The sequence below is a fragment of the Dysidea avara genome, chromosome 4, assembly GCF_963678975.1.
Source record: "Dysidea avara chromosome 4, odDysAvar1.4, whole genome shotgun sequence".
Classification (NCBI taxonomy): Eukaryota; Metazoa; Porifera; class Demospongiae; order Dictyoceratida; family Dysideidae; genus Dysidea; species Dysidea avara.
This window is the reverse complement of record NC_089275.1, coordinates 43,848,532-43,861,462: the sequence shown is the minus strand read 5'-3', so window position 1 is coordinate 43,861,462 and position 12,931 is coordinate 43,848,532. Positions and strand designations below refer to the sequence as shown.

Here is a 12,931-nt window from a genome sequence, read left to right as displayed (position 1 = left end):
CATTAACCTACCATCACAGCCATTTCTTGGCCGCCACCTTGGATTTCACATCTTTTTTCACCATAGCCTTTCTGAGGGCCGCACACTTTTTTTACAGCTTAGCTGTTTTGGATTAGATATGATTATATCTAACAAAGTTAAAATAACCAAGTACATCCTTGGGTCATTATTACCAAAAAATTAGTCGTTTGAATTGCAGGTAAAACAACCCAAAAATTTGGGTCATTTGTACCCATTTGAATTTACAGTGTTGTACTTGTCAGCTATAAACCTGTTGAAACTTCGCTGCAATAGCTTAAAACACCTGTTTTCCTGTTTGGACTAGTAACCGTATGTACATCATGTTATGATATTGTTTCAGGGGCGTAGCCAGGAGGGGTTCAAAGGGTTCGGACGAACCCCCTTTTCAGAGTTAAGTTTTTTAAATCGTGATACTGGTTAACTAGAACTGAATTAACTTACACAAATCCACTGAAATGGGTAGCTACAGGTCTTCAGGCAGAGGAATTCAAGTACCTCTACTCGCTATTGCAAATGAATTTATAAGAATACACATGTTTACACGTGTTTACATGTGCACACCTACGAAATTCTATACTTAGGGCAGAACCCCCCTTTTGGAAATCCTGCCTACGCCCCTGTGTTTCACTGCTTTTGGTTTGCACACTGAAAAACTCAGAACGGGTACTAGTACATCAGTACATTTTTGTGCTTCATCCATACAAATCTACTGACAGTTTGACAGTACGCTAAAAAAATATATATCTTGGGAGCCCTGTTATTATACTCCTACACAAGGAAATTAGCAATCAGTTACCATTTTTCTGGTTTACTTTTGCTTAATTAGCTAGTCTCAGGAGACAACCCTTTGGCATTGTATCCAAAAAACACTTCTACCTTCTTTATAGTGCCACACGTCTTGCTAGATAACCAATCACTTTGCTTTGATATGTTGCAGTCTATATTTGTGGCAGATGACTCCTGTGCATCCAAGACTACTGTCTGGGATATAAGTAACAACTGTGATATTCATGATCTGACAGTTCCCATATCCACTGCTCCAAATAGGATGTGGGTGGACATCCCATGACGTAGGGGTCAGAGGCTTCAGCCCTGTTTACTGTCCAATACTCATACATAGGTGATTCATGTATACATAATGGCATTCCTTCTGATAGAATATGACATCCCAAATAAGCAGGGAGAGGCCTGATAAATTACACACCATAAGGTGGAAAGCCAGGCCTCTCCCTAATACCATACCCTACTAGTCCTGAAGATCTACTCATCTGGTCTGGTAGCTAATAAATACCACATAGCTAATGGGATTTGAAACAAACGAACAGCCAGGACCAGTTGGGTATGGCATTATCTTGGGCAATCATAGAAATTAGGCACAATTCCTTGAGACCTGTAGTATCCACTGATTTGCCATGTACCAATGAACATAGCAACCACTGAGACAGGGACTCCTGCAATGGCTACTACTGATTTGTTGAGTCTGCTATTACTGCAAAATTAAAGCTTGCAGCAGCGGAAGTTGAACTGTGATTGTCGATAACCCAAATAGCAGGTTGGTGGCACCACTTGAATATGCTGACAGAGAACATCAGTATTAATTTTGTTGCTGCCAATGCAACAGGTATTATTTACTCTTGGTATTACTTACCATTCATGAATGATATAGCTTGCTGCAAGCCCTAACTGCCAGGCAACACTGTAGGTACACCCCTACAAGCTAGTAGGTACATCCATGCCATACAGAAAGCCAGTAGGTACACCCCTACCATGCAGCAAGTCGGTAGGTACACCCCTATCATACAGGTACACTCCTACCATACAGCAAGCTGGTAGGTACACCCCTACCATATACAGCAAGCTGGTAGGTACACCCCTACCATACAGCAAGCCGATAGGTACACTCCTACCATTCAGCAAGTTGGTAGGTACACCCTTACCATACAGCAAACAGGTACATACACCCCTACCAATGCCTTTATTTACAGAAACCTGCGCCACTGTCCAAGCACTGCGAAATGTAACTGCTACAGAAGTATGGTCAGGCCAGTGCTTGAATATGTATCATCTGTATGGGATCCCCATGCCTTAAAATAATAATATTAATAGAATTGAAGCAGTACAGAGAAGAGTAGCCAGATTTTGCCTAAATGAGTTTTCAAGTTACTCTAGTGTTACTAACTTGCTAAGCACACTTAACTTACCTCCTTTACAACAAAGAAGAGAGAGAGAGCTAAACTTATGATGTATAAAATTATTAATGATCTTATTGATATCCCCAAAGAGTAGCTACTTTACCCCTAACGATTCGCGATCAGTTAAGAAAAGGATACTGCATCGAAGTATACGGAACATAAATAAAACTGGACGTATAAATTTATGAGGCAACTGGACAAAACGTAAAATAGCAGCCCTATGAGGTACTCTTGTGTATTAACGAAGGTTTAGAATTGATTGCTAATGTTTTTCGAAGCTTTCTAGCGAGATATTTAGAGAGAAACTTTGCTAAGAGGGTGGTTTTGCTCGTACCCATGCCTGATACGGACATTGGCATAACAGCCTTACTGTTAAAGCTTCGGAGCTCAAACCCCCGACACAACATTGCTGTGAGCTGCTTAACAAGACGGCGTGTTCAGTAGAAATCATAGTCTCGACTTCAATATCACCGTACATTTCCAATGGCGAAATTGAAGTCGAGGTTTCTGCTGAATAAGCAGCCCGATTTTGTAATTGAACACGTCTTGCTGTTAACCAGTTCACACCAATGTTGTGTCGGGAGTTTGAGCTCCGAAGCTTTAACAGTGAGGCTGATATGCCAATGTCCGTATCAGGCATGAGTACGAGCAAAACCACCCTCTTATCGAATTTTCTCGCTAAATATCTCGCTAGAAAGCTTTTAAAAACATTAGCAACCAATCCTAAACCTTCTTTAACATATAAGAGTACCTGACAGAGCTGATTTTTCACATTTTGTCTATTGACTGCCAAGTTTTATACGTCCAGTCATGGTCCAGTTTCGTAAATTTTCGTGACACATGAAAAATGCGTAAATATATGCCCAATTCACAAATTCCCCTATTGCTGAACCCGAGATGGGTTTGCCCAAGTGCTTGCCTGCAAGGTGGAGTTTCATGATGCCCTGTGTTTAAGATTTGGATGGCAACCTGTTAACTTGCCTCAGACGTGTGTTTGTGGTAAACCCTTTTGTGTGTAGCATGCCTTTACTTGTCCCTGTGGCGTCTATCCGTCACAATCATGATGAAGTCAGGAATTTAACTGCAAGTCTGTTGAGTGAAGTGTTCAGTGATGTTGGTGTTGAGCCTGCTCTCCAGCCTCTTGATGGTGAGCCATTGTAATTTGCTACTGCCAATAGTGAAGATGGTGCCCGTCTTGATGTTGTTGCCAGGGATTTTTGGGGTCGAAATAGGCAGCGTGTGTTTTTCGATGTCAGGGTTTTCAACCCTTTTGCGCGCTCTTATTTTCGCTCCCAATTGTCCAGATGTTATCAGCTTCATGAACGTGAAAAAAGACGGGCATATGCCATATGATGAGCGTGTTAGAGAGGTTGGGAGAGCTTGCTTTTCACCATTGGTGTTTGCAGCTACTGGTGACATGGGGCCCACCCCCACCCGGGTAGGGTGGGGCAATACAGGGGATTTGACAAAGTCTAGTGTCAAGTTGTGTATAATAGGCTGGTACCTATCGCGTGGAGGATACCGAAAGCCTGTATGTGTAGTAGGGAGTTAGAAGCATATTATGTTACTAAAAACTCTACCCAGACCAAGTGGTGACTTGATCCAGACAGCTTGCAGTCAAAGCACTTAAGTATCTGAGAGCCATGCACATACAGTTATATTTGCAAATGCTGTACAAAATTCAAATGTAAAGTATAGCTACCTCTGAACTCACTAGGTATACATACACTATTGCAAAATAATAAATAAAATTAATAAATATATAAAAGAATAAACAATATTATATAAAAATATTTAGCTTCACATGCAGGTACATAAGTCAGTGTGCATGCTATAACAATGTAAGTCTCTATCAATAGCTTATGTTGTAATGACGTAATATATTGTTAGCTAAGTTAATTTGTGCTGATACAAGTTTTCTTTGATCTGGAGTATATGGATCAGTAATATTCTTTTTATGTTTTCTGTGAAAAGCTTCAATTGTTGAATTGATGGTACACTGCAAGTCATTTTCTGTGTAGGGAAACTTCAAAAATTCCATAATCCTTTTCAATTCAGTGTGTAAATCAGTGAGCAAGTTCTCATATTTTACCACCAATGTTGGAGACTTTGTTGTACGTAAATGCTTCTCTAAATGGACTCGCCATGCAAGGGAGTGTGTCCTTATTCTGTCATTCCAACCTCTACCTGTGGTAAAGAAGGTACGAAAATTTTTACACAAGATCAAACTACTCTAATAGAGCAGTCATTCACATGAATTATACAAAATTATTTTTTACATGAAAATTTTTATCACGAAATATGCAGTATATTTTACAAATACCTGCCACTATATATGTGACCCAATTTTGGAAAACCATCCTTTTTGGCACATTGGTCAATTTTCTCTTTTGTAGCTAAAATGAGGCACTGGGTGTTTATCTATCTTGTGTCAAAATTTCAGCTTGATATATATCTTGAAGGGTTACAGAGGTATTTACTGTCTAATACATTACAAAGAAACTTTTCATATTAATGCATTAATTCTGTGAGTGATTAAGCATAAAAAATTGTGACAAATCACTTTGTTTACAAATAATTCTATTCCTACTGTCTAAAAATATTACAAAGAGACTTCTGATAGCTAAATCTAGGTCCTTTTCTTCAATTAGACAATGGCATGTCAAGAATGCTTTGATATTTGCAAAGTATGCAGGGTTTTTATTCTAGTAAGACACCTGTAAACAGGTGGAACCTAGTAAGACACCTAGCCACAAACTTCTACAAACAAATTGCATACTTTGTGGGTTCATAACAAAATTCCAGTCACCACAGGCCATTGTCTAAATTACTAAGACAGGCATTGCTAGGATTCTTCAGTGGATAAACACCCCTCAGGATGATGTAATAATCACTTTGGCTCCGCCTCGGTGATTATTACATCATTCCTTCAGGTTGTTTATCCACTGAAGACTCCTAGCAATGCATGTCTTACCTATACTTAAATGCCATGTATCATTGTCCAAGGCTTAGTTTTAACCATTCTAGCACTTGAACATGTCACCCCATTTGTAAGTTATCTGGTGTCCCATGCATGGTGATATCACTACATGGTCTGATAAAATCATCCATATCTCCTAGCAGAAAGAAGCTTTGGGTGTGAAATTTCACAGGAAGAAGGCTTAATAGTTGCTTTATCCAAATGTGTAATTTTTAAATTGCTGACATTTTCAGTTGAGTTTTCCTGCAAATTATGCATGTGCCCAAAAGAATGTTTTTCCAAAATTGGGTCACATAAGCACTTTTGCATCTGAATTTGAAGAACAAAAACTGAATCTAATGCTGTATATGCTGTAAAGGTTACAATGATTTAAGCCTTATTTCACTATGTACTGATTGTTCTATTAGAGTATACAACTATTCTATTAGTGCCTTGTATGGGGGCACATGCCCCCTCTGGATCTGCCACTGCAGCAGTACAATAAAAGTACAAAACAATGAACTGTGAAATATGATATTTCTATGCCTTCACAATGAAACACATGCAAAATACTACTATCATGTATTATATGGTATTTTAATTCAAATGTGTTTGTGGTAATTAAAACTAATCATGTTCTAGTAATACTACTGTTTATGTGGTTCTGTTTAACAAAATTTAAGACAACTTTATGCAAAACCTTGGATTAAGGCCTAATTTTTTGTTCTGTGGCTGTATTCTGCTCTCCAATTAAATTAGTAATGCAAGTATGGAGGAGCAGTGTGGTTCACTAAACCTTCTAAGAAATACATAATTAATGTTGTTTTCAGCTCAGATTTCTGAAGCTGTAATAGAAAGACAATTAAAGACCTTGTTTATCACAAGCAAGTTTGGTTTAGTTCAAAATGCAAAAACAGCTGCAGTTTGTTTGGTTGATTACTATCCCTATAGGTTGCTAGCTAAGAGATTGAACATTCTTGTGAATGTTGGCACTCTAAGTAAGAATTTTCCCGTGTGTGTGTGTGCGTGCGTGCGTGCGTGTGTGTGTGTGTGTTATGACATGGTGGTCTATTCATACAGTAGCAGTACAGAAAATGATGAACAACAGAAGTTTGACCACACAAAATTGTCCTCCTGCTTATGTTGAAGCTGCAAACCTTTTCTATATAATCTATCCAATTGTCATGGAATAATTATCAACGGAGGGAATGGCACAAGATTACAAAATTCAGTAGCAAAATATTATTTTGCTTGGGTCAGTGTAGAAAGAACAATAATTGTTTGGACCAGTAGGACCACACTAACGTAGTGATTAAAGAAGATAGAACCTTAATTAAGAGACTATTGCATGCAATAATTTTATTAATACCGTACCTGTTTCACTGCCCATACAAAAGTCTCAATAGTAGCAGTGAAATTTATCCCGTATTTCACTGGTAGCAGTGAAAAAGTTGTAATTGCAATTTCATTGGCTAGAATTTATGTTAACAATTAGTGTTGACACATGTTTAGTACATAGTGACAAATTGCGTACATAGCAACGCTAATGCACAGCATGCGTATATGCAGCGAGTATGGTATTAACTGGGAATAGCATGGATAGCAGTGAAATTTGGGATAAATACCACTCTTGTTGTATTTATCCCAAATTTCACTGTTACCCATGCTACTATTACTAGTACATATTTTTACTTTACCATGTAAAACAACAATTCTCAATGAAATGTTTTGGTATACACTTAGCTTCACATTTAGTTTTCTGGAGTTACATGGGAATTATGCTCAAAAGTTTCGTCATTATCTCATTCTGAATTTCTCCCAAAAAGCTGATAGTATTGCTTTTTAAATTCCCAAATTGTCTTCATTATTCCCAAATTATTGTCTCAATTTTTTACCTACACTTTAGTAATCAAAATGCATTGCAACAGTTTTAAAACAATAAAAATTGTATGATTTTGTATTCAGGCATAATTCCCACATCTCATAAGTGGTTTGTCAATGATGAAACTTAAAATCCAAGTGGTTTAAAACCGTGACAGACAAGCAGTGAAATAAAATGTAAAAGTCACCACCTAAAATAACAAGTACTCATAAGAGGAATAGCAAATACCGCATGGTTGGGTGAGCCAGACAATGGTAAGACTAAAATAAAAGCTGAGCATGTGAAGCATTGTGGTCTAAAGCTGGCATGCCCCCTCCCAGAAATTTTTTGAAAACTAATGCACAATTTCAGAGTATTTTTCAGTAGAAAAACTTGCTTGAATCATTCCAGCAGTGCATTCTTACTTGTGTGATTTACTTTTATGTCAGTTACAAACAACATTGTTTATATGAAACTTAATTTTAGAGGCACTTGTTACAATTGTCAATCTTAAGTGTTGACTGTGCAAGCTAATAGTTTCGTAAATTCTTTATTATGGATTGCTGATTGAATAGAAAGGTGAATTATAGAGTAACCTGAAACATTGGTGGTAAGTATACAGTTGAGTACTTAAGAAATGATTTGAAATAGCTAGCCAAATTATTGGTAGGGACCCGCCAATTATGCTCATAATTTTACCTATTATGCTATGCTGCACTGCTCAAAAATTCACCTATTATGCTTAAATTAATGCTCAATATTTACCTATTATGCTCGATTATGCTCAATGTTCATGCCTTAGTTCATATGCTTTGCTACTAGTTTAACACTGTATAGAAAGAAAAAAATGAGTGGCTGGAACACAAATAATAAATTCTTGCTGCATGTAAGAGGAAAGATCGATATACTCTAATAGAACAGTCAATTTGATGATTGTTCTATTAGAGTTACTGATTGCTCTATTAGAGTATATCGATCTTATTTTGCAATTGTCATTTTTCCAGCAAGAATTTATACTATCGTACAAATATTTAACCTATTATGCTGGCATTATGCTCAATGCTTTTAGGTACCTATTATGCTCAAAATTATGCCAGCATAATCGACGGGTCCCTAATTATTGGGGGCTTTCTACGTCTATAGATTACTAATAAAATTCAATGTCACTACAAAATTGACAGCTTTGATTATCCATTAATCTCTTTTTCTCAATATAGCTACGAACACTTTGTGTATGATGTCATAGGCCTTTAACTGAAGAGGAACATAAGCACTAAATTGACATGTGCCCAATCTTCACTACAGTTAGCTAGAACCTACAATATCTGGAATCTACCCTGTAGTCAAATAGCTCATGCATAATCCCTCCTAGATTCTTATAGAAATTCCCATTACGTTTACATAATATCAAGAGTGAATATTATTATTATGCACTCCAGTTTTAGAGGCATCTTTAATTCAAGGTGATTATACTTTATCGACTCCTTGCAGAGTAGAAATGTGTTAAAGTTGTGACGGTATAAGAGAGGTGGCCTCAAGCTTCTTGCAATTACAGACCTCTACTAACTTGTATTATGTTATTATAAGTATTTAGAACACATTGTGTTTTTCATCTATACTATATTGACTCATGTTAGTAAATATGCCTTTAAACTTTTATGAGCCAGACCACAGTTTTATTGACATTTTTGCTTCGTAACTAGCTATATAGAAAAGGGTAAAGTATTTTAATGAAAGCCCGCTGATAAATTCCTTCATACAAGGTTTCAGAGCAACAGTGTTGGGAGTAACGCGTTAATTAATGTAACGCGTTAATTAATGTAACGCGTTATGTAATATTATTACTTTTGTGGTAACAAAGTAATATAACGAAATACGCTATAAAAACAGGTAATATAACGCAAGCTACTTTACTTACAAATGTAACGCGTTACCTAAGTAATATAGTTACTGTAACGAGTCTAATATTACGTAATATTAATACTACAGGTAACGAAGTTACTAATCTCATTAGTTATCCCCTGAGTAACGCCATAGATAATAGATACCTTACGTAAGGTATATATTATCTATGGTAACGCCTAGCCACAACAAAGTAACGAGGCCTACTGAATGAAGCTTATTCACCAGCTTCTAATTTATAACCAAAATTTGCATATTGCCTAACAACGCAATCATGTCATGTGATAAGGTGGTAGTTTCACACAGTTACTTTATTGTATGGGTAATATGTAACTGTAACTAAATAGTTCAGTTGCAAGTAATATGTAATATGTAACTAGTTACTTTTACAAAGTAACTTGCCCAACACTGCAGAACAACCTGTAAAAGTTCAATGGATACAAGTCCATAATTGTAAACTAATCTAAGGTTTCCTATCTGACAAATTAGAACAGAAGAAATTATAGCAAATTTTATCAAGTGTGATAAGACACTTTGTTGATGTCTATAGTATTCAAGTCTCACATCAATGAAATCCTAGTTATACTTTGTTCCCAACTGTAAGGCATTCCTGTCTAGGTGGTACGTATCACATCTCCCACAGAAGACTATATAATACACAATGACAGGAATTTTTGACAGGAATTGTAAATGGTATAGGATTCCCTTGAAGTCAGCTTGTTTAGCTTCTCACCATAACACTTGTATGGCTTATGACTCAATACTTTATCACTTGTCTGAAACGTAAAATTTATAACTGTCTCAGTTTAGTGTGCAATGTACCACCACAATGAACTTTGGCTTAAATTTTGTTTGCTGACATAATTGTGGAAGAGGCTCATTGTAAATGCTTACAAGATACTTTATTATACAGTACAAGTACTTTTACTTTTAATGCATACATGTAATCAGCTAGCAAGCTAACCATTTTATCATTGATTTTCCATTTAGGAACAAGGGTTAAGTCAGGAGTCTTCTTGGTACTCCCAATAAGCTGCTATTGGACGTGTTCATAACTGACTTTACAGTACATTACATGGATGATATCCGCAATGACGTTTTCTGACGTCACAAAACAAAATGACCGTGCTAGTGTGGGGACTTTTTAAAGGAAAGTATTGGGCAAGATAGCGTTTCCCTATGATAGCATTTATAGATTCAAAAAGGGCGAAGGTGAGGCATATAGTATATAATGCAATACAGATAAGCTTAGTTGTGTCCGAATTTAAAATTTTCGGTCTGCTTTCTTTGTTGGAGTGCGTTTTGCATCATCTGGTACATGTACTACTTCTTACCTTTATTATTTCACGGTTCCAAGTGTAGAAAACATTCATTTTGAATACTGTGTGCTAAAATCTCTGAAGCCCCGGCCATTTTGTCAATTATGACATCAAATTTCAGCATTGCAGATATCCCCCATTGGTAAACTTTGGCTATGGTAAGGTGAAATATACTAAAAGAGCTGACTTCAAGGTATTCCAATTTATTTGCTTATTTAAGGGGAGGAGTTGTACTTATTTGGATAAAAAAATGATATTGTACTTTTAAAAATTTCATTCCACCATTACAGTAGTCAATTCCACTGTTTATACACTCACATTGAAAACAGTGGAAATGGAAATGATAAAATCATCATATAAATGTACCCTAGAATAAAACCCTTGTTTAGTGGCCACCTCTTAAAGACTACCTTCTTATATAGACCACATTAGATCTCACAAAGATGGCTATGGCATATTTAATTACAGATAGCCAGATGAGACTTGAGTGAAAAATATGGGAGATGACATTGATCCATGAAATACACATCCGTGTAAAGAGGTGGTCATTGCAAAGAGGTGATCTTTACAAAACATGGTCTAATCAATTAGATCATCAAGCATGCCTCAGAACTTAATTACAATGTGGTCGAGGTGACCACTAAGTGAGCTTTCCAAATTTCCCAGTTCGATTAGTCATAACTCATCATGTGTTTAACCCATTGTCTAAAAATTACATCCAGGAATAGTGCTATGTTAGGAGTGTAAGGTAACCACATTTCAGGCCGGTACCATACTCACAAGTCAAGTTATGGATTGCAAATACATGCAATTGGAAAGGCTATAAGACCCCTTTTTTTGCAGATTCGGTCACATAATAACAATTTGACTTTTTCCGTTTCCATTTCCATTTCCACTGTTTCCAATTTCCCACTGCTAGCTAAATCAAAAATTAACAGTTTACCAATAGAAGCATTATAAAAGGCAAACAGAAGCAAGAGAATTGTCAGTTATGATTCCTTTCACTGGTGATATCATGTGAAAAACAGCTAATCAGATACTTTGTAAGAATTTGAAAAGGTTTGGCCTTCTATCATTGATTGATTTTCACGAGAATTCCATTCAGAATATTTGACTGACAACCAACATGTATCTATCATTATTCCCTCCTATGCATGCTTCCACATCTCACATGTTCAAGATAAGTCAACACTGATCATGACTACTGACAGTATCCATCACATTTGGTGTCAATGGGCCGAAGCAACTAGACACTGTGCACCCACCCACACGCACACACTATAAAAATGATACTTACCAAAAATGGTAGTTGTAGAAAGATGTGCTGTATCATGATTTTTCAAAGCTGACTGCCATCGATTCCATTCAGCAAGGATAGCATCAAATGGATTACGAACAACGTAAATGATACTACGTTCATACAACCACTTCAGTTCATCATTGGTAGGGAAATGTATCTTAACAGCAATAGCATTATCTGTATAAACTCCTTCTCCTATCATTCCATTAAAGATATAACTATCATCACAATCCTTGTAGGTACCAGTGTAAATTCCAGTGGTGGTTTCTAATAGTTGTCGCACCCATGAGTTACCTGATCCAGGGAAGCTGAGTAATGCTACCGTTTTACGATCCTTCTGAAAACTCATACCCTTACATTTCTGGAAGTGTTTAGGCATAACCACATTTCCTTCATTTGTTATGTTTACTGGCTTCTTTGCCTTTGCTAATGCTTGTCCTGTACAAGCCAACAATTGGTCTTTGAAGTTGGAGGAATTTAGGTCAGGTATTCCAAATGCAGCAACAATACCGTCTATTTGAGATTCAGTAAAATTACGGAAAAGTTTGTACCGATTGTCATAGCCACTACCACCTGGTGTCACAATACCTTTCTTCTGAAGCATTTCAAGTACACGTGTTGTTTCATTAAGACTTGACCCTAGACCTTTATTGTGACTTGACCGCAGACTTTCATTGAAGCTTGACCTTGGATTTCCATTAAGGCTTGGCCCCACACTTTTATTGTGACTTGACCACAGACTTTCATTGAGGCTTGACCGCAGACTTTCATTGGGGCTTGATCGTGTACTTTCCAGACTTAACCTCGGACTTGCCTCGCTGACGTTGGCGCGGATTCTCACAATCGAATTCGAGGTCACATCCGCACTCAGTTTGTGGCGCTGTAGTAGTTCAACTGTGACTATTAGTTTGTTCTCAACACTGATGGATAGATAGAGTGCTACAACGCATAACGCAGTACAATATGCTGCTAGATGTAAACAGATCCGAGGCCTCAACCGAGGCAAACATACCATCTTTAGATCGAACCGCATGATGCTGCCACTGATTCAGTGTTAAACTATAGCTATAGCTAAGACGAACTGCGTCTACGTATAAAATACTATCTCGGGTGGCCTCGGATTTGATCATACTTACAGTTTCTATGCAATGAGTGATATCCGCAATTACGTTTCTTGACGTAGCGTACATTATCTGTGATGTCACAAAACAAAATGCCGCCATAGTGTGGGGACTTTGTACATGGAGGTATTGGGCGAGATGGTGTTTCCCTATGATAGCGTTTATAAATTCGAATAAGGGCGAAGGTGAGGCTTATAGTATGTAAGGCAATTCAAATAAGCCTATTTGTGTGCGATTTTAAAATTTTCGGTCTGCT

The 12,931-nt window shown here is 37.2% G+C and overlaps 1 protein-coding gene across 1 annotated transcript; it reads right to left on the bottom strand.

Annotated features, from left to right (window-relative positions):
* Window positions 1-3,893: 3,893 nt before the first annotated feature.
* Window positions 3,894-12,685, bottom strand: LOC136252292 (WSCD family member AGAP003962-like). Its single transcript, XM_066044704.1, has 2 exons — window positions 11,552-12,685; window positions 3,894-4,400 (listed from the first exon to the last, which is right to left on the bottom strand). Exons 1-2 carry the CDS (start codon window positions 12,585-12,587, stop codon window positions 4,066-4,068), a joined length of 1,371 nt encoding a protein of 456 aa, XP_065900776.1. The 5' UTR covers window positions 12,588-12,685; the 3' UTR covers window positions 3,894-4,065.
* Window positions 12,686-12,931: the final 246 nt, after the last annotated feature.

What these genes read in the sequence shown, in the direction of transcription:
- LOC136252292 (XM_066044704.1), bottom strand. Translation starts at nt 12,587, where the DNA reads ATGCGGTTCGATCTAAAGATGGTATGTTTGCCTCGGTTGAGGCCTCGG. An exon ending in TTCTACAACTACCATTTTTG is followed by an intron (nt 4,401 to 11,551) that starts GTAAGTATCATT and finishes TCTTTACCACAG; the next exon opens with GTAGAGGTTGGAATGACAGA.